Here is a 22308-nt window from a genome sequence, read left to right on the forward strand (position 1 = left end):
AAACATATAAACATCAGGACGTAGTCTTTTATATATTGACAATACTACTGAATGAAAAACATTCTTAGAACAAACAATGGATACATTTCTGATTTAGCCATTTTACCAAACTTAAGGATGTTGTGTATCAATTCTCTATAACTGGTCTATCATAAGCGACCAAAGATTCTCCTGATTCACATTTTATCTAAACTTTGAGGTATATAAATCAGACAGTCTTTGCTTAAGGTATATGCACCTCTCAGTAATCCATAAACAGGCCTCGAGGAATCTGGATAGTCTTTGAAATTTCACGTAAAATTTTGTGTGCAGATAAATGTAAATGCATTTTTCTGATATAGTCTCAAAGGGTCCATGACCTAAAAAAAGATTAAGAATCACTGAATTCTAAATGACTTCTATGTCTCTTGTATTGTGTTGATGATTATGACAATGCTTTAATCTTTCATTTAATCTCAATATTTTGCGTATTCACTAATTTGTCTCTCTCTTTTTCTTACTCTCTCCACCCCCCGCCATAGGTCCTCCTGTAAGTATATTTGCTGCATTTTGGCTCTTCTACATTAATCAGGATCACGTATGTTAAAACTTTGTTAAAACATCAAAATATAGTCTATATTCCAATTAGAAAAATGTTACTGACCTTTTAAGAATACTTAACTTTGGGAAATTATTTTTTAAGTATACTGTTTTGGATATGTTGGAGTGCAGTATGTGTCAATTAAAAAAATTTTTATTTTTAATACGATCACACACTAATTACTCTCTTGGGTCTTTTGGAATAACTTACGAAGCTCCTGGTATTAAATGATTCTCCTGGAATTCTGAGGTTTCTTTTGCAAGCAGATCTCCAAGCTATTTCACACTTCTTTTTTCATCTGTTTAAACTTGTATCTGAAATATTTGCATTTGCCAGTCCACCAAATGTAGATGGCAATATGATCGTGGAAGTGATACCCCTCCATGGGCTTGGTCCAGTCCTCGCTCCTTAGGCTACACTCCTTTGAAGTCTGTTGGAGCTTTGCCTGCATGAAGAGCCTGAGATGGAGCCCCTGGAGAGATGCCCTTGCTTTTTCCTTTCCTTGAGTGGGTCATAGCTGCAGCATTCCAGTGTGCTTTGCACTCACAGGAACAGATTATCTTGTCAGCTTTGAGCTAGATGTGTTTTTGAGTAATATCCTGGATATCTGCTGTCTGACCCCAGTGTTTGTATTGTGCACCGTACATTTACGGTAGCAGCGATCATTGGCCTTGAGATATTTCCTCATCCCAAATGACCAGTTTGCTCCAAGATTCACAGACTCCACATTGGCAACTTATCTAACAGGCCAGCATGGTCCGGGGAGACAGGCTTAGCATATACTCGTTTACTTTATTCGGAGGAAGCATTGGCTTCCAAATATCTTTTGCAGTCTTCCTGCCATGTTCAAGGATGCAACATAAATCATGTTAGAAATGACTTTGCTTCTGTAACTGACTTTCAGCTCTTGCTTAATGCTAGGCAGATGGCATGCCCCAGGTCTAGGAGACTTATTTTTTGGCTTCATATTTAAGCCTCTGTCTTTAAAACTAGAAACAAACCACTACTACCCAGAGGCAACTCTGGAGATCTGAATAGAGTGTTCAAGGCTTCTTTTTGTGTAAGTATTAGGCACGCCAAGAGGTCGTTAAATCTCATTTCTTCTTTATGGTGACATTCAGGATTCTAGTGTTTCCTCTTTGGTCCTTCACAAATTTAGGCAGCCGTGTAGCTCTTGCTTTCTTGGGGTCATCTGTTAGTCCAGGTTCCCTACATACTTATGTAAAAAGAAAAGAGAACTAACATGTTTTAAACCCCTAGTATATGGCAGGCCATATTGTAGGCACTTTACAGACATACTTTCATTTGTCTCACACAGTCCTCTGATGTTACCATTCCCATTGTTTAGTGAGGAAACTAAGGCTCATGGAGGTTAATTGTCAATGGTTGCACCATTAGAGAGGGTTTGCAAAGTTGGAATTCATTGATAATGTCTGATTTTAAACCCTTTCCGCTCACCAATTATCCCTATTGCTTATGAATTATAAGCGTGTGATAACATGTCTCATTGTCACACAGGTTAGGCAGGCCATAGGTCAAATCGTATTCCTTGATATAAATAATTACATACAATAAAAGCATGACCAAAAAATTTAAGTGGCTAATTTATAAAACAAGTGTTAATACTGCCCATCTCAACTGCATTTTTAGAAAGTTATGTGTTTAGCAAACTGCATTAATCCAAGAAATAAAGTATCATCATGAGTTTTCATGCTGACTAAAAGATAATTCAAGTCACTCGCATTTGGTAAGATAGAAAACCACTGATTGTGAAAAAGAGAAAAAAATATATATTGATTAGGCTATTTTCACTAATACAGTGGAGTCTTATCATAGTAGTTGGGACCCTATATCATGGGTGAAATATCTTATAATGAAATCCTCTTGAGCCTCCAATTTCTAAACCCCTATATATGATTTTCAAGAATTATTTGCCTTTCAACAAATTTTGCTTTAGAGTAAGTGGCTTTATAGAATATTACCATCATATTTCTTGCATCTGAATAAAAGTTAATGAACAGTGGCAAGATCATGATTAAATAGGTTTATCAATGATATATTTATTGAGATGCAATATCCAATTATTGACAATTATAACTTGTAGTGACCATACTCTTGCTGTTTTTAGCATCGTTTAATTTTATGTGTATTTTTTTCTTCCACTTCTTTTTGATGAACTGAAATCTGAAAGTTACCGTAATTTTATTTTTAGAGAAATTTCATTTCCCTAATTTTGTGTGTTTTGTTTTAAATTATTTACCTCTCTCCACAAATAAGAAATTGGATAAAGTATCAAAGCTTATGCTGCCATTTTCTCAATTGTCCTTGCCTCCATTCTGTAAATGAAATGCGAAGCACAGTGGTCGTCTGAGCACTTAAATTGTCTTGCTTCTGGTGAGCAATCCGTGACACAGAACCTGTGTCAGGTAAACCCCTGGAACCGCCTTCTAGCCGTGAGCTTCTGTGGTTCTGTGGCTTCACGTGGACGGAGAGATTGTGATGTGTAACCTGGTGTCCTGATGTGTGTTTTCTTGGCATTCACTCTCACTTTGTTGTGAAGTGTGGTCAGTAGTGCCAAAGGCAACACTAGAGCTCTCATTAAAACAAGCAAACAAACGAAAGCTTGACTGGCCTGAGGGACAATGGCAGATCTCTTTTGTCACTGGGAGTCACCTTTTTTCATTGCTTTCCCAAAGTACTACTCTCAAGTAAGGTTAAAAAAAAAAACTTAATGATAAAATTTAATTTAGCAACCTTACATTTACATCTTGATTTTTTTTTTTCTTTGAGGAAGATCAGCCCTGAGCTAACATCCGTGCCAGTCCTCCTCTTTTTGCTGAGGAAGACCGGCCCTGAGCTAACATCTATTGCCAATCCTCCTCCTTTTTCTCCCCAAAGCCCCAGTAGATAGTTGTATGTCATAGTTGCACATCCTTCTAGTTGCTGTATGTGGGACACGGCCTCAGCATGGCTGGAGAAGCGGTGTGTTGGTGCACGCCCAGGATCCGAACCCCAGGGCCACCAGCAGCGGAGCGCACACACTCAACGGCCATGGGGCTGGGCCCTACATCTTCATTTGATATTTTTTGGAAACCTTGTATATATCACACTAGAATTATGTGTGGCTAAGGTGTTTCTTGTGTCAGTTTCTGTATCTTGCATATTGAAATCATTTATAATTTAAAACTTGAAATACAGCTTGAATTAGATCTCACACGTCAATCTACTCTTTAGGAATCTGTTCAGCTTACTACTCAGCCTTATCTATTTTGAGAAAAAGATATTGCTACCATAGGAGTCTCCACTATAAAAGGCTGCAGTGGAGCAATTTTATGATAATGTATGTAATTTATTTTTATGTGAATATCAGGTGCTTTTTCCTATTTTCTTTCTCATAAAGGTAACATGTATTAAAACACTGCTCTAAAGGAATCTAGGCAAGTGCTTTGAGCGCCTAACTCAGATATCACAGATGTGTTTGCTAGAATGATTTGTCTGACCATTCTGTTACCTGATTCCAGATGGCATGAAATTGTACCTTCTATTTTGGATATCTTAAAAATACATTTGTGTTTCAATAAGAAGCAAAGAGTATGATCAAAATTTACAGAACGACTTCAGGGTTTTCAAATGTAGCAAATTTTGCACTAGTTTTGACCTTTACAGAGTCAATGGGGGACGAGGTTTCTCTGTCCTTTTGTCCGCAAAGGAGGTGCCATTCTAATGTTCACAGGAAACAGAATCAAACAAGTCATACAACCGTAGCCGGAAAGGCGTCCAGAGACCTGCTTTAACTTGCTTTTTTGTTTGTCTCAGTCTATCAAGCCCCATAATTGTGCTTGACTGACAGAGAGATGATGTTATTGTTGGGAGCGTAGGACCCTCTGAAGTGTGAAATACGATGCTGTTGGGCAGCCTGTTCTGTTCCATTCACCTTCAACGATTGTCAACTCCATCTGAAGGCCAGAATCTTGTTGACAGATGAATGGAGCAGACTTAGCCAAGTACAGCTTACATGCAATTTCTGCCAATGTGGTAGATGAATTAGGAAAAGAAGTCTCTGTAGAACTTTTAGATGAGAAATTCTATCTTTACTTCATATTGAAAAAACAACATGACTTTTAAGTCAATAGTAAATCTTTTCCAGATAGACTAATAACTACAATTTATAGTAACTACCTGTCACTTTACATACCAATTCTCATACCAGCCCTGTGATCTAGACATTCATTATACCCATTTTACAGAGGAGGAAACTGAGGTTTCGGCAGGTCAAGTAATTTGTCCAAGCACTCACATTTAGTAGGAGGCAGAACCAGAATTTGAACCCAGGTATATCCTTCTTCAAAGCCCATTTCCCCCCCATATTTCTACAAGATGTTTTTCAGGCAAGTAAGGTGTAAGTGTTACCATCTTCTTTGCAACTACCTTCTTTGTTGTGTCTTATGCTACCCTCTTTTCTCTATGATTCTTTTAAGCTTTTCTTAGTTGTCTGTAGATCTTCCATCTCGTATGTGCTCTTTCATACTACCAGTTACTCAAAACAAACTTATAAATCATCTAGTTCCCGTCTAACAGAAGTAAACTGTGTGGAGATATGAGCTTTGGCTTTTGAGTCGAGAAAACTGAATATCAAATTGTCATTGAGTATTTCAGCAAATGTTCCTTTAATTGCTTCTTTGTTATATTCCTGCTTAATTATTAAAATATTTTGATTTCTATTTGGGCTCAAAAAGTGTGCTTTTGCATGTGTAGTGACTGTTATTTTTCTATAATAATAGGGTGTTATTGTTGATGGAGGGAGCTAACCATTTATCTTATAGAAAGCAGTATCGCTACAAAATACCAGGACAGCTAGATCAATTCAGATGTAGTCACTATAACAAACCAAAGACACACACAAAGCAAACCTGGAGAATTAATTCATGTTTAAAGGCGGTTTGAGGACAGAGTTATAATGGAATGACCATAGGCTGTCACAGATGGGTATTTCATTCTGGGACCCTGCACACAGGTTTGTCTCCTGGAACAAAAGATAGAAAAAAGAATATGTGTAACTATAATTCTTACACTAGATTCCCCAGTGTCTTTCATGTCTTCTGTTTTGAGTGCTTCAAGCTGCCATATTTGAGGCAACTGTGTTCAGTGGCAATTTGTTTCAACACTTCCTCTGATATTGTTTACATAGATTTAGTGCCAGGTTAAGCAGAACTTTGGAATTCTTGAAGGGGCAAAGATAACGGGCAAAGGCCCCCATAAATTGATAGAAATAAGAGTGTTAAAGCAAAAAAGAAAAAAAAGAAGGAAGAGGAGAAGGAAATAGACATACAAAGATATTGACAATATTTTTCTTTGCAACATTGTTTTTTCTTGTGGTCTATTTCTGGATACCATCTGTTTTAGAATGACCTTAGCAGTTATAACAGACAAGCTGTGAGACTTGAGTGGCTTACACAGCAGAAGTTTCTCTCTTATACATGTGTGGGGCAGTGCTTCTTTCAGGGACACAGACTAGTGGAGACTCTGCCATCTTTCCTGTGTGCATCCTGAGGTTGCCCTGGGCATAGATACACAGCCGTCAGGTAAGATAAATAAGGAAAGAGAGTGGAAGGTCAGAGAGGAGGATTTTTTTGGCCAGCACTAAAAGTACAGGATTTTATAGTTTGTGTCACTTTTGACCACATTTCTTTGGCAAGAGTCAAGTCACATATTCACGCCTACCTGCAAAGGAGGCAGAGAAATGTGTCTGTGGGCTCAGAAGACAAGGGAAACAGATTTGGTGTACAGCCAGTCTCTGGTGCCCTGTCTGGAAATAATTCCTTAAGAAATAGAAAGAACCAGAAATCCCCAGAGAGATGTGCATAGCCATGTCACTTGGGTAATAATGTGACCGCTGTCTTATTGTAACCTTTTAGAGAAGAAAAACATTCATCAAAACTATTATCGCTAGAATCCTTGAACAAAAAAAGAAATAAAAAGGAAGAGTTTCTTGTTTTTATTTTTAAAGAACAACGTAAAAGTTGGGAGTGGTTTGTAAGAAGACCGGGGTATTAATGCCAGGCCAGGAGCCCCAGGCCCCCCAGGTTACTTTGTAACCTCATCGATAATGAGGGCTTTTGATCTTTAAGCACTTACAGAACATTTAAGCACCAATACACACTGTATGGCCTTCTCTTTCTTCTCCTTCCTGTTTTTCCTGCTCCTGAGCAACTTTATTGCCTTGTATCTGTATCAATTTTGGGTCCAGGGTGACCTTCTCAGCTAGGAACAATTCTGGTTATCTATCTCATTTCATATTCCCAATTGTTTCAGGTGAAAGTTTAATTTTTAGTAATACTTCGAAAAAATGACTAACACTTTTAGAGCGACTTTTATGAGGTTTGAAAAGTGAGCACCTGCCATTCTCATGGTGGGAAACAGATGATTGACACAAACAAGGGGGAGTTCAGGGATGAATCCTCTCTCCCCCAGAGATGCTTGGTAGATGAAACAGGAGAGAGCTAGAAGAGTGTTTCTTTTCATAACAAAGAGAGCCTCTCAGTGTTCAGGTCTTTGCTCTTGGTTGCCGATGATGGGACCCCTGCAGACCTCTCAAGTATCCAGTCTACAAACAGATGGGGTGTCATGTCACTCCTTCCTGCTTGACTTTCTTGTGGCCAAAACTGAGTCACGTTGCTGAATTCCTGAGGCTGGCTACCTATGCAGACCTATAAATGTCTAATGGGACAAATTAGGGAGTAATTATATGACTTCTGTGGATTTGTGAGGTAATAACTAGCCAAGAAAGCCACTCTAAAATAAAGTGCTGTTAGAAAGCAATTTGGACACAATTTTTTTTTTTTTGAGGAAGATTGGCCCCTCTAACATCTGTTGCCAATTCTCCTCTTTTTTCTTTTTTCTCCCCAAAGCCCCAGTACGTAGTTGTGTATCATAATTGTAGAGTTGTAGCTCTTCTACGTGGGATGCCACCTCAGCATGGCTTGATGAGTGGTGAGTAGGTCCGTGCCCAGGATCCAAACATGCAAACCCTGGGCCACCAAAGCAGAGCACACGAACTTAACCATTACACCACCGGGCTGGCCCCTTGGACACATTTTGAATGTTACTATTTTGAACAAGGTCGAACGAGTGATTTAAGGGTAGATTATTGTTGCCTTATAGGCGGCTGAGCAGTCAACAATCTTTGGCAGCCTGTGATTGCAGAGAAGGCCTCAGTGTCCACATTCTTCCAAACTAGCTCCTTAGTGCTATGGTTTTCTCTCATATAAAGAGTGTCTCCTGCTTAATTTGTGATTATGTGGACACCATGAAGTTGGCCTACCTAGGTCAGCCAAGTGACCTGTTTTATCTGAATTGGGTCCTGGACTATAGTATAGAAAGAATTTCCTCCTTTAGTTAGTAAATGAACTTTAGTTCTGCTTTGGTGGAATTAAAAAGACATCAAGCCATGGAATCTAAAATGTCTTGTGTTACCTACATGTTCTTATGGGTTTTTTAAAATCATTATGAATGATATTTTTAATACCTTTTTATTTTCACAAGTCCTCATGCTTTCTTAAGATTTGCTTAGAGTTAAATAAAATAAAACTTTTCCTTGTTTTCTTACTTGCTAATATTTTGAGTCTCAAAAATACACATGTACATCTCTAGCTTTTTTTTTTTTTTTTTTTTTGAGGAAGATCAGCCCTGAGCTAACATCCATGCCAATCCTCCTCTTTTTGCTGAGGAAGACCAGCCCTGAGCTAACATCTATTGCCAATCCTCCTCCTTTTTTTTCTCTTTTTCTCCCCAAAGCCCCAGTAGATAGTTATATGTCATAGTTGCACATCCTTCTAGTTGCTGTATGTGGGATGCCACCTCAGCATGGCTGGACGAGCGGGGTGTCAGTGCGCGCCCAGGATCCGAACCCGGGCTGCCAGTAGTGGAGCGTGCGCACTTAACCGCTAAGCCATGGGGCCGGCCCCTCTAGCTTTTATTTCTGCAGAATTTTTTATTAGAAAATATTTCTGTATGGCCAAGGAAATGAATAAAGGATGGAATCATAGGATATAGAGGCAGGAGAGACTTTAGAGGATTATTAATAATTAGCTCGTACATTTATTTAAAATACAGTGCCCATTCACTCACTGATTCATCCCTCAAACTCCCTGAATGCCTAATATGTGCCATGCCCTCTGCTATATATGATGGGGATAAAATTGCAAATAAGACATAGCCACATCTTCAAGGACCCTAGAGTCTAGTGGGAACAAAACAAAACAAAAACATAGCAATATGATGTGAGAAGAAGTATGCTCAGGGTATGTTAAGGTACAATGGGAGAACCAGAGAAGGGTAAATAGTCCAGATTTGGGTGGGGAGGGGATCAAGGATGCCTCTGGGTCTGAGATAAGTCAAGGAGTTGTCTAAGTGAAAAATCTAAGTAGTACAATGTTTTCAGGGAGGCTAGCATTTTCAAAGCCTTTGAGGCACAAGAAAGAATGGCATTTGGGGAAGTGCATATTAAATGAAATGTAAAGTTCAAGAGATTAGGAAATAAATAGAGCAGAGGTTAGGAGCAGGATGAGGCTGTGAAGGACCTTGCATGCCACACTAAGTAATTATCCTAACAGTATGCAGAGGTTGACAGATTTAAGCAGGGGGTGGCATGGTCAGACTAACATTTGAGGGAGATCACTCTTGATAAAAAACAGGAGGACAAACAGGAAGAGAAAGGTCATTAGGGTATTGTTGCATTTATTTAGTGAGAAATAATATGGCCTGGAGAGATGGAGAGAATAGGACAGATTCAGGTGGTGTTAATGAGGGAGAAATGGCAGAAACGTGTGCCTAGATGTGGGGGTGGGGGGAAGGAGGGAGAGGTGGGGTGATTCTCAGGCCTTGCTCTGGAGAATAATAGTGAGGCCATCAGGATAGAGAATAAACAAGGAAGAGCAGGTTTGGGTAGGGGATGATGCTGAGATCTGATGTGGAGTTGCTGGGTTTTAGATGCATAGTGTACTTCCATATGGAAACATCCAGTAGCCAGTTGGCCATGTTGGTCTTCCACTCAGGGGAGAGGTCTGAGCTGGAGTGAGAGAGCTTTAGGAAAAATCAAAAAGTGGAGCTGGTTGTGGAAGTGACTGAGCAGATCGGGCTGCTCAGCTCGTGCATGAGGTCTTGATGAGACCTCCCCACCGCAAGAGTTTATCGTTTAAGAATAAGTGGAGGGCCGGCCCTGTGGCTTGGTGGTTAAGTGCGCACGCTGCGATGCTGGTGGCCCGGGTTCGGATCCCGGGTGCGCATCGAGGCACCACTTCTCCGTTCATCCTGAGGCCGAGTCCCACATACAGCAACTAGAAGGATGTGCAGCTACGACATACAACTATCCACTGGGGCTTTGGGGGGAAAAAATAAAAATAAATAAAATCTTTAAAAAAAAAAAAAAAAAAAAGAATAAGTGGAAACATTGGAGCCCTGAAAGGAGACTGAGAGGGAGTGCGTAGAGAGGTGGCGGAGAGTTAGGGTATACTGCTGCCGTGGGAGACACAAGGGAAGAGCCTCGAAGTGAAGAGAGTGGAGAACCGTGTCAGATGCTGCAATGTGGCAAATAGCGTAAAGACTGAAAATGTCCACTGTGTTTACCAATGAAAAAGGCCTCGATGCTGCTGTTCAGAGCATCCCCAGGCACTTTAATTTACATCGCTTTGTTCCCTGACTGTGGCCTATACCCATCAGCCACTCTCCCCAGGGTGTAAAATGGATGTAATGCAAATCAACCACAACTGGAAAGCGCGCGTACCCTCAGAACAGCACGTTTTATTAAAATGTCTCTTTTGGTTATTCCCACAAGGTGAAATAAGAAGTACAGCATCTGGATGGAAGATACACCTGGTGCCAAGCTGCACCTCATAGCCTGTGAGCACAAAGGGAAGTCTCCCATTTAGGGTCTCCCTCCCTCCCTTCTTTCATTCCTTAAACTATTTTAAAAATATAGTTCCTGTCTCAGACAGCTTTTAATACGGTTGAAGAGAAAAGTCTTCACCTATGTTTGCTATTTATTAATAATACAAGTCATTTTATGCTTAAATGTCAAATGAATGAGCCAGATAGTCACAGCACTGGTTCAAAAAGAGGAAGTTTCATTAAGCACATGAAGGGCTAGGAAAATTAGAACTTGAGCTGAGACTTGGAAGATGGGAAATAAATGGATCAGTGAAGAGGAAGGGGGTGGCCTGAGAGATGGTAATGAGATTGGAGAGGCCAAGACTTCTGGAGGGGCCAGTCCTGATAGAAGCAGTAGAGATCATCCGGGAAGCATTGGCCAGGATTCTACATGGAGAGCCTTGAACACCAGACTTAGCAGTTTGAATTTAAATTTTGATAGAAAAAGCTATAGGTAGATGGTAAGCAATAAATGAAAGCTATTTAGAATGATTGGTCTGAGAGTGATTTGCAGGATAGCTGCTGGAGGAAACTCAAAGAAAGTCTGGGCTGGGCTAAAGGTGTGCATAGGATGGGCTTCATCTGAGAAAGGTTACCAGGGAAGAGATCTAGGATTTATAGAATGGATATGAGGAGTGAACCAGAGAAGTAAAGGATGATTCTTCAGTGAAGATAGAATAGGACAGTGCAGGAGCAGCAACTCAAAAAAGGGGGTGTTTTATATGAACAATTTGAGTTTGAGTTATTGGTAAGATATCTAAGTGGAGATGTTTATTGACTTTGAAAGACACCAAACTCTTCTCATTGTGACCAAAAATGGTCATTCACTTGGGGCCATGTTCTCTCTATACTGTACTGCTGGTGTGGTTGGAGTGCACATACTCCTGCAAAATGGCAAACAAGGTAAAGACTAAAAAGAATCCACTGTGTTTTCCAATAAAAATGGCCTTGGTGATTGTATCAGTCAGGGTTCTCCAGAGAAACACAACCAAGGGAATATCTATATAGAGAGAGATTTATTTTAGGGAATTGGCTCACGTGATTGTGGGGGTGGTAAGTCTGAAATCTGAAGGGCAGGCCAGCAGGATGGAAACTGAGACAGTGTTTCTATGCTACAGTCTTGAGGCAAAATTGCTTCTTCTTGGGGAAACCTCAGTTTTTCCCTTAAGACCTTTGACTGATTGAACAAAGCCCACCCACATTATTGAGGGTGATCCACTTTACTTAAAGTCAACTGATTGTAAATGTCAATCACATCTATAAAGTATCTTCACAGCAACGTCTAGAGTAGTGTTTGACCAAACAACTAGGCACTGTCAGCTAGCCATGTGGACGCGTAATTAACCATCACAGTGATGTTCTCAAATAAGTACCTCTTCAAGCTGTGCTTCTTCAGCTCCATGCCAACATGCCCAGGTGTACCCTCACACTTGTCCTTTATTGCTCTCTTTTCCCTTCTCTATAAATCCTTCCTCCTTCATCCCTTTCCTTGATTCAGCTTTCATATTCCATATGTATAGCCTTATAACTTTGGCTGTGATGTATAAATGTACATCCTTCACTTAACAAGCATTCTTGGCTAATAACTATGCAATACGTTTAATTGGAAGGTAGAGATCAAAAGCCCTTTCATGTAGATCACTTGATGCTATGACCCTGTGAAGTAGGCAGGGCTGGTAGTATTGCCCTGTTTTCCTCACCAGCTGTAAGAGAAGGGGAGTGACGTACGTGGGGCACAGGGCTTGTAAGCAGCATGTGGCCAGCACTAAGCTCTAGAATGCTTATATTCGATCTTTCTGTAGCAAATAAATACAGACCTGCAAACTTTTTAGAGAAAGGCCACAAGAGAGTCTCTCTTGCTTGACACATTTGAGGAGGAAACACTTTTGAGGAAAACTGGCATTTGGAAACTACGAAAAAGAAAGCATTTGGTGATAGTATTTCTGCTGCCCAGTTGAGCATCCGAATTGAGGACAGGGACAGGATGGAGCAGCAGGGGCCGTCCAGGGACTGAGGTGAGAACTAGTCAGGAGGTCCGAGGGAGGCGGCCTGGGCTGCAGAGAGGCAAGGGGCTTGCGCTTCCTGCCCCCAGCGCCTGTGCTCTCCCTGCCTGCTGGCTGTGACCTGTCACATTTCCCAGTGTTCTGTGGAAGGAGAGCGGAGATGCGAAAACTAGGGCGTCCTTACAAAGTGGCTGAATCACCACTTCCTTCTATTAATAAGCAAATGAAATGCATATTTGTGTTGTTAACCCACAGAAAGAGAAGGAGAATGTTTGGCAGGCACAATAGAAACCCAATCTGGAAACTACAAATTTATAAACTATTTTAAATTTCCTATCACAAACTTCCTTCTGGAGGCTTCCGTTGGCTACATCTATGTTAGGCTATTCCTCTGGGAGTAGAAATATAAGCTCTCCAGAGCTTTGTGCTGCCCAGACCGTGGATTTTATAGGACGTATGAAAGCATACTTCAGTCCTGTACTGCAGACGCGGTCTTTTGTTCTGATATATAATTTCATTCAACAGTAGTAGACACACATACTTTGTCTTTTGATTTGCCGTTTTGGGAACAATTTCAACTTGCTCCCTTCCAAAGCATATTATTAACAACCAATTGGCATACAGTTTCAGGCTCTTTCACAGGTGAGAGTGAAATTTGAAAGAGTGGATTAGGGAGTTCTCCGCAGGCACCCGGAATAATTTATCGCCCTTCTCTTGTGATGGCTGAATGTATATATCTTTCACCATATGTAGCCTTTCATTTAGACTTCTAATCAATGGTAAAGAATAAGAACTGGTTTTTAAAAACCATCCCTTGGAGTGGAAATAATCAGCTTGTGGTTTCCTTTCAGGTAGTCTGACCATTATCCAATATGCCCTCTATATCCTCAGAGAGGAAATGACTGAAACATCCACTTCCAGTTGTGTGGGTTATTTATCCTGATGCCCCCTCCGTTTCTACCCAACCCTCTACTTTGCATATTAAAGTTAAGCCTCTAATCATTGAATCTTCATGCCTGGAAAGCTGATCTGGCATTACCATTACGTACAAACTTACTTTGTACATTATATCACTTGAGTTGAAAAGAAACTATTTTTGAATTCTTGTATTGTTTACCAGTTTGAAAGTTGTGCGAAAAATGAGGATTTATTCTTTGCCTGACTAGATCCCCTGGGTTTTATTTGTTAAGAATGTTCTTTTCCCATAAACATTAACTGCCTGTTTAGAGGGAAAAAAGTTCCTTATTTTATCTTTAGTTTGGTGATTTTAATAGAGTTTGGGAGGAGAGACTTTGAAGAGCATAAACAAACTGATGGCAATTTCAGATCATTGGAACATTTTGAACAAAATGAAAAATTTCTTGACCTTGTATCAAATACCGTAATTTGTAAGAATCTCACTACAGAAATTATGTATTTCCTATAATATGAAGTTTCCTATGTACATAGATTTAATCAAAACCACAAGGCAAATGAATTTGGATTGGGAAACCTCCTCCTATTCATCATTGTGAGGAGGGAAAGCTTTTGTTTTGTCATGAAAAGGATCATTAAAGAGTAGGCAATTTCCTTCATTCCTATTCATTTCTAGAGCTTCCAGTTCTGTATAGAGACTCTAATAACCAGAGCACCTGGATCATTTTCTAGGCTTGTGTTCCATTAAAAGTAAATTAAATAGAAAGCTTTCATTCATGTAAATTAGTACTGGAAATTGACCTGTCTTATCTCTCTGTAGTAGTAGGAACTCCATCTACTGCCCTAAAGTGTAGTGATTACCAATATGTAACCTGCTTGAGTACTATCAGTGACTTACAATACCCTTCTCATATTGTCAGTAAATTAGACTCCGTGGACAATGTAAGTGTTTCTTTTGGGAAGAGTTTTGATAACAGTCAAAGGGAATGGCTTATCTTAGAATGTTTCTTGTTTGGGGGCTGGAAGTCAGCATCATTTCAGGTGTGAAATGTTTCCTTGCCACATCCTGCTTTTGCTTGCTGCTGCTAGCTACGGCAGGTGGCTTACTCCTAAAATCAATATGATAAATCTCTTAGAAAATGACACCTCTTTTCTTACATATTTGTTCTCACCTTGTTTCACTCTGTGCTGGCTAGCCTTTCAAATACCTTAGGATACCAAGAATGGTATATAGTACCCTAAATTACAAATCTTCAAACTTCTTATTTTTAAACTATAACCCAAACTAGCTAAATGTTGTTTGGCTTTATCCATCAAGGGCATCATGTGAAGCCCGGTAATATGAATATGTGTACTTATATAAAACTAACTTCTTGTCTAGCGTCCAAATATATATGTTATGGGATACTAAAATTCCCATAGTGGACTATTAAATTCTAATATTTGGCATTTACAGGCTTTTAATTTCTTTCTAACAAATTTGGAAATGGTATATCTGTAACAATTGACCAAGATATTGACTCTTCATTCAGAATGCCTTATAGAGGCCTGCCCTGTGGTGTAGTGGTTAAGTTCACACGCTCCGCTTTGGTGGCCCAGGGTTCATGGGTTTGGATCCCAGGCACGGACCTATGCACCACTTATCAAGCCATGCTGTGACAGGCATCCCACACATAAAGTAGAGGAAGATGGGCACAGATATTAGCCCAAGGCCAATCTTCCTCAGCAAAAAGAGTAGGGTTGGCAACAGATGTTAGCTCAGGGCTAATCTTCCTCACCAAGAAAAAAAAAAAAACAGAACGTCTCGTAACTCAAACTTTTCTGTTAAGTAGGAAAAAAATTATTTTTGGAAAAAGAATCTTTTCCTGAGATTTTAACTTCAAACCATAGAAAGTTTCATAGAGCATAAAATACAAAAATTATCGAATTTTAGTTGTTGGGAACCTCAGAGACTGAGTTCAAGTTTTCATTTTTTAAATTAATGAACTAAAAGTGGAGCCTAAACAGGAATTTGAAGGAAGATGTCACACGGACGCAGATCACTATTCTGCAGTGATGCAAATGGACTAATGAATAATGGTATACAGTATGTTCTGTCTAAATTAATATATTTCCAAGGGAATAGCTTTTAAAATGCTCCATATTTTTAAAAATTCAATTCATCAAAGTCATCATGTCACATCTGTTACAAAGATTCATCTCTTGCTGAACTATAACCAACTAATTTTCCAGAAGTGACATTTTTCACAATTTATTGTGTTCTCATCATCATGGCACAAATGACATCAATGTATTTCTTGAGTGATGCTCAAGATGAATTAGCCATGTGCATTCTGGTCCTGCACATGGAGGTTTCAGTTTCTTACAAGAAATAAGAACGTCTAGGTAAAGATGTCTTTCAGGTTTCAATCAGCCATAAACTTTTACATTTTTGTGTTTTAAATACTTACGTGGTTAAGAAATAGAATAACACCTTGAAGGAAATCAATTTCCTACTTTTAAGTAATATTATCCTTTAATTACTTGAGTTAAACCTCAAAACTTTGTTAATCTTTAATTGCTTATGTTTTATTTTATTTTTTTGTGAGGAAGATCAGCCCTGAGCTAACATCTATTGCCAATCCTCCTCCTGTTTTATTTTAATTTAAATGAAAACAGGGTTAAAAGAAAGTTTGGGAATCTAAATTTACTATTGAATTAAATTAAAATATTTGAGTAATTTGGCATTATTTGTAAAGTTTGATTTTATTGCTCTTTTGGACTCAAATCTTATTTAGACAAGGTTAATATTTGTGCAAGTGAAAGAATAAAAATTTATTATGAAGTGACACAAGATTGAATGATACGTATATTTGTTCTAAAGGATATTGCTGCAAAAACAAATTAGTTTTTTTCTACAAAGGTTTTTGAAATCATGATTCTATAGCATTGTTAAATGGGTTTAATATTTCTCATTATTCTTTACCTACTATGAGCTCTTCATAAAGGGAGATGTTGAAAAGAAGAATTTAGAAACCTGGGAAATTTCTACACCAGGAAACAGGCAGGTTAAAACTCTATTCTCTAGGATCACCAAGCAAAGAAGTTTCAAATTTATTGTTTCCGTCAAAAATTTGGAAATGTGAATGATGGTTTGGTTGAATTGCTTGACCTCTCTCTTCTGGTTGGGACTGCCTTTCGCTGTTCCTGCCTGCAGTTGCAACGTGACTGTACAAATGAGGGGACCTGGTTCCATTGTACTGTAGATTGTCCATGTGGGAATATACACAGGAGCTAGAGGAACCCGGAGCTGCACTACACCTGCCCCCTGACAGCCGTGAGAAATCCTCCCTCGGCTTAATGGCAGAACCAGGTCCCTGGACTTCCTTTGTGAATAAGGACAATGCTACATAACCCTCATGTCCTAGTTCATGCTTCATACACCTCTGCATTCTGTGTGTGCATGTGTGTGCCTGTGCATGCGTGTGAATTGAACTGAAACTTCTCCCTGAACTCTCCTTTCAGTGAGAAAAAAAGAAATGGCTGAGGTTTGCAGTTTGTCAAAAGCTTTGACAAGATTGCTTTAGCAGACTTTATTTCTGGAGGTTTGTGCTGCCTTTCCACCCCTTTAGGAAGGACCTGGTGGGATAGCCTAAGTTACTTCATGCACACCAATTATTAACACAAACGTCTACCTTGGCCTACTTCCTTTCATTTATACAATTTCAAGGATGGCCAGTCAGCCATGCTGCAGGCAGGACTTAGAGCCAGTCATGCATGGAAGCTGTGCTTTATTCTCTCCCCTGTAGTTCCGAGCACGCTGTGGCTGCCGCCTGTGCAACACTAGCTTTTATCCCTCGGCCGTTATTTAGAATCCTTCAGAAAGAACCTGCCGAGCTTCATCAATAGAGATAATTTAGCCAGTGGCTCTAAAATGCTGTTACATTCCCTGTCTTAACAGAAGACATTTATATTATAGAAGAAAAGAAATGTGTTCAGTATACTCTTGATAACATTACAGTATCTGATGTAGTCCCACCATCGCTAACTGCATAACGTTTTCTCTTAAAATAAATTGAGGTGGCTTATTTTTCAATAAAATAATTTTATTGCAGTGAGAGAGAGGATTTTAACTAGTTTTCACCATTTGAGCCTTTGACAAAAGGTCTTCCAGTTGCTTGGGAAGAAAAAGCCCAATAAAGTATGGGAATCTAGAAGTGTGTTAACTTCTCTGTGTCCCTGTGGAAGGGTCCATGCCTTCTTTTCACTTGTTCCTCTAGCACCACCATAGTGCCTGGCACTGAGTAGGTTGGTTGAATAAAAATTTATTTAAGGATGAATAAAATCAAATGTTTGTTGTATGCCTTTCCACTGTCCAAGGTACGGTATAGCATAATAGTTAAAAAGCGCGGGCTCTGGAATCTGACAGACTTGAGTTTATATCCCAGTATTTCCACTGACTAGTTGTGTGAGGCAAGTCAGTCATCCTCTCTCTGTCTCAGTTTCCACAACTGTAAAATGGGGCTAATAGTGGCACCTCCTGATGTCCAGAAGACAAATAGCACAGTGCCTGGGAGATTGTAACAGCACCCTAAGTGTTAGCTCTTCAAGGAGAATCCTGTTTAGTAGGAGAGATCAGATACCAATCAGTGCCTATGATTTAAGGCAGAATGTAATGCCATAAAAGAGTTAAGAAAGCAATCTGTGGATATTCAGCAGAAATAAAGCTCCCATCTGTTGTCGGAAAGCAGGCAAATCTGTGTGAAAGAGGTGAAACCCTAAAGCCTGGATGGGGTTTTGATAAGTGGAGTGGGCAGGAGGTCATGGCAGGCTGAGCAGATGGCAGGGACAAGGTGTGCTAGGGGTCAGGAGCCTGAGGCAATTGGAGGAGGTCACAAGGGCTAAGGGTCTCTCCAGAGGCAGAGCCAAGAGGCTTTGACAGCCAGGTCTGAGTCTTGGTTTGGTCAAAATCAGGGGTCATTACCTTTGATGGAGCAACAGTGAAGTTCTCAAATCTGGCCAGTACATCCTGCTGGGACTGCCGCCACTCTAAGTGCCATGTTCCTTCCTCCAGCATGTCAGCAGCCACTGTAACCTTACGGTTCTGTGACTTGGTTGGTAAAGTTTATTTGACCTGGTTACAGAAAGTGTAGGAATGAGTGATTCGTGTAAATTCTGTGGTAGCTCATCATGAACAATGTCTAAAGACAATGAGCATTGTAGGAAAATTCAGAGTATTTAAGGCAACGTATTTTGTGTAATTACTCAATACTTTCAATTATTTTTGTGTCCTTACTGAATAAATATAGATAACATTATCTTTGTTATAGTGTATGTTATTGAACTTATATTCCTGCAATTAAGCCTAAAGACATAGAAACGTAACATAACTAAAATAAATTTAAAATATGTTTTAATAAACTGTTAAAACATTACTGGTAAAAACTATAATAAGAGATCAACACATCAGACATTCAACTAATTGATAAAAGTATTGATTCAATTGAACTTATTAAATGTAGCCTACTGGGTATATCACAAAAATAATGTGGAAAGAATAAAAAATATATCTGACAAAGAAATGGAAAACACTATCCCCCACATCTCCCATATCTTCACTTCCCTCCTTAACAGGTCAGATGTCATGGTCCGTCACTGTAATCATGCTCTTGCATATACCTGTAACTGCCTCCTCCCTCCTCCCTCTCTCCTTCTGTCCCGGCTATAGGAAACCCCAAACCTAGTTAAATCCAATTTAATCTCTACTCTGCACCTGCACCCACATAGCTGAATGTGGATGGAGAAAAACACCCCTGCTAACTGGTCTCATCTTAAACTCACAACCACTAATCTCAAGAGGATCCATAGTGCTGCCCATGCCTCGAGTCCATGTCCCCATTCCAGTCACTCTCTTACTTTCTTCTTGCTCCTGAATCCTCCAGCATCTCCTTCCCACTTTGTTGATAATATTCTTATTTTCCTGAGAAAATAGAAGCAATCAGAACAGAACTTCTATACACTTCCACCGCCAAATCTGATAATTTGCTCAGATCTGTACCCTCCTTTCCTCCCGATTCCAGAGATTAACTGTCCCTTCAGATGTGCCATTGAGCCAGTCCTCTCTGCCTTGCTCAGCATCACAGATGTGCCGTTGAGCCAGTCCTCTCTGCCTTGCTCAGCCTCACTGCTCTTGCGGTGGCCTCGCTCCTGTATCCCTCCTCCATCACCCATTTCCCCTCTCTATTGGATAATTCTTTTAGCATAAAATGAAGCCATAATATCTTCCGTCTTAAAAAAAAAAACAACTTCCTTGACCCTATATTTCTCCCCAGACACTATTGCATTTGTTTACTCCCACCACCCTTCACAGCAAAACTCCTAGAAAGAGTTGTCCACGGTCACCCAACACTGTTTTCTCATTCTCTCTTGAACCTAACAAGGCATTCATCTCTACCACTGTGCTGGAAACCTTCTTGTCAGGGTCATGGTTACTCCCTTCACCATGACAAATTTACTGGTCAGGGTCCACTTCAAATTGTACTGGACCATATTTGACACGGTCGACTGCTCCCTTCTTGAAACACTTACCTTGCTTATCTCCTTGCTTGATAGCTCCCTTCCAAGGCGCACCTCCTACGTCACTGGCCACTCCTTCTCAGCCTTGCTGATTCTTCTTCTTTGTCACAGTCTTGAAGTGTTGGAATGCTCAAAGGCTCATCCTTGGACCTTTTTTCTTCCTTATTTACACTCACTCACTAGGTGATCTCATGTAATCTCATGGTTTTAAATGTTATGCCAAATTTAAATCTCCAGCCTGGACTTCTCCTGTGAACTCTAGACTTGTAGATCCAGCGATCTACTCAACATCTCCACGTGGTTGTTCCATAGATATCTCACACTTAACCTCTCTTCTCCGGAGCTGCTCCTCCTGCGTCTTCTGCACATCGGTAGATGACACCTCCACACCGTTAGCTGCGCCAGTCAAACCTGAGGGTCATTCCTGACTCCTCTTTTTTCTCACACCCTGCATTCACTCCATTTGCAGATCTGGCCCCACTTTCTTCACAATATTTGCAGAATCTGACCCTTTGTCCCTCCTCCTCCACTGCTCCCCTGCCCGTCCCATCATTTATCTTCTACTCAGGTTGTTACAACAGCCTCCTAACTTCTCTCCATCCTCACACCTTTGCCTCTTACAGCCTTTCCCACAATGAACATGATGCTTTTCAAATATAATTCAGATTATGTCACTCCTCTGTATAAAACCTCCTCTACGTGGCTCTGTATCTGACGCCAATTAAAAGGCAAGTTGTAGTCCTGACTTGCAAAGTTCTGCATGAGCTGCTCTCCACTTCCTTGACTTCACTCCTTACCCCTTGCCAGCATTGTCTGCAGTCCAGACACATCGTTAGTGACTTGAACACCCTGTCTCTGCCCTATAGGGCATTCCACTTGCTGTTCCCTTTCCTCTTGCCTCTGTTCCTAGTCCTTCCATGACCACCCTACAAAATAGCACCCTCCTACTCTAGCCTCTTTAGCTTCATATATTTTTCTCCTTAGTTGTTATCATCACCCGCCACGTTATTTATAAACATTCTCTTAAGGTCTGTCTCTCCCAACAAGAGTGAAAGCAGGGACCTTGTTTTATTTACTACATTCTTAGTTCCTGAAGAATGCCTGGCACACTGGAGGTACTTAACAAATACTGTTAGTTGAATGAATAAACAATCAACTCTGTCTTCCCATACCCACCCCACACCCAGCAGACCTCTACTTCCAATTCCCTTGAGATGTGGGGTGTGGAATACTTGCCTTGTCTGCCTCTGTACTCCAAATGTATCTGTCTCTGTCCTCACTGTCTCTCTCCTCTTCTCAGAGTGATGCCCGTCTCCTACCCTGATGCCCATGCCACTTCCTCTTGTGTCCTCTTCTGTGTTGATTTTGCTCTGCAGGCTTTTGTTTTTCTCTCAGCCAACAGTTTTCTGTCACTTTGTAAACATTTTCAAATCCTTCCCACCTTACTGCAAAAACAAAGAAACAAAAAAACTTTTCCTCAATCCTATATCCCTTTTAGCTACAACCCTATTTCTTTTCTTCCTTTCACACACCGTCATTCAAAAGAGTTGTCTACTCAGCTTGGCAAATAGTTGGTACACATACTTTCCACTTTTTGCCGATTAACCAAAGTCTATGAGCCAGCCATGGACCTTCTTTTAATATATTTTTTTTTTTGAGCAAAATTGGCCCTGGGCTAACATCTGTTGCCAATCTTCCTCCTGTTTTCCTTTTTTTCTCCCCAAAGCCCCAGTAGATAGTTGTATGTCATAGTTGTACATCCTTCTAGTTGCTCTACGTGGGACGCTGCCTCAGCATGGCTTGATGAGCGGTGCATAGGTGCGCGCCCAGGATCTGGACCTGCGAACCCCGGGCTGCCGAAGTGGAATGTGCAAACCTAACTGCTATGCCACCGGGTGGGCCCTGAACCTTCTTTTAACACATTATTCCAGACAGCCGTAGACAACCCGTCAGAATTGGCACTTCAGATGCCATCAGTAGAGTTTATTGTTGTCTTAATTTCCTCACCTCACTGCTCAATCAATTAAAATAAAGATTCTGACTTCCTGTTGATTAAATGCAATGGACTCTTTGCAGGCCTCATTTTAATTTCTCTTTTTGAAACTCACTCCAATCTTCACTTTTATAACACTAGTCTGTTGCTCTGTTTATTCTTTTCCTCCTCAGTTTCCTTTTTAGGACCCTCTTCTTCTCTTGCTCCTGAAATGTTTATATTTCTCTACCCAGGACTTCTTAACTTGGGGTGAAGGAGTCACTAGAGAATCCATGCCTGGACTTAAGGGTTTTTTTGTGTGCATGCAAAATTTGAAGTGTTTCATAGATGGCTATTTC

At 40.2% G+C, this 22308-nt stretch overlaps 1 protein-coding gene across 1 annotated transcript in view; it reads left to right on the top strand.

The window, feature by feature from the left end:
- The window catches only part of COL25A1 (collagen type XXV alpha 1 chain), a 445780-nt gene that overhangs the window by 240564 nt on the left and 182908 nt on the right, over window positions 1-22308 (top strand). The window contains exon 4 of the mRNA XM_087437749.1: window positions 522-529. Within this exon, the coding sequence (XP_087293875.1) occupies window positions 522-529 (8 nt within the window). The remainder of the gene's footprint in view (window positions 1-521; window positions 530-22308) is intronic.

Source organism: Ceratotherium simum, chromosome 12, assembly GCF_057802395.1.
Source record: "Ceratotherium simum simum isolate JZ-2026a chromosome 12, ASM5780239v1, whole genome shotgun sequence".
Lineage (NCBI taxonomy): Eukaryota > Metazoa > Chordata > Mammalia > Perissodactyla > Rhinocerotidae > Ceratotherium > Ceratotherium simum.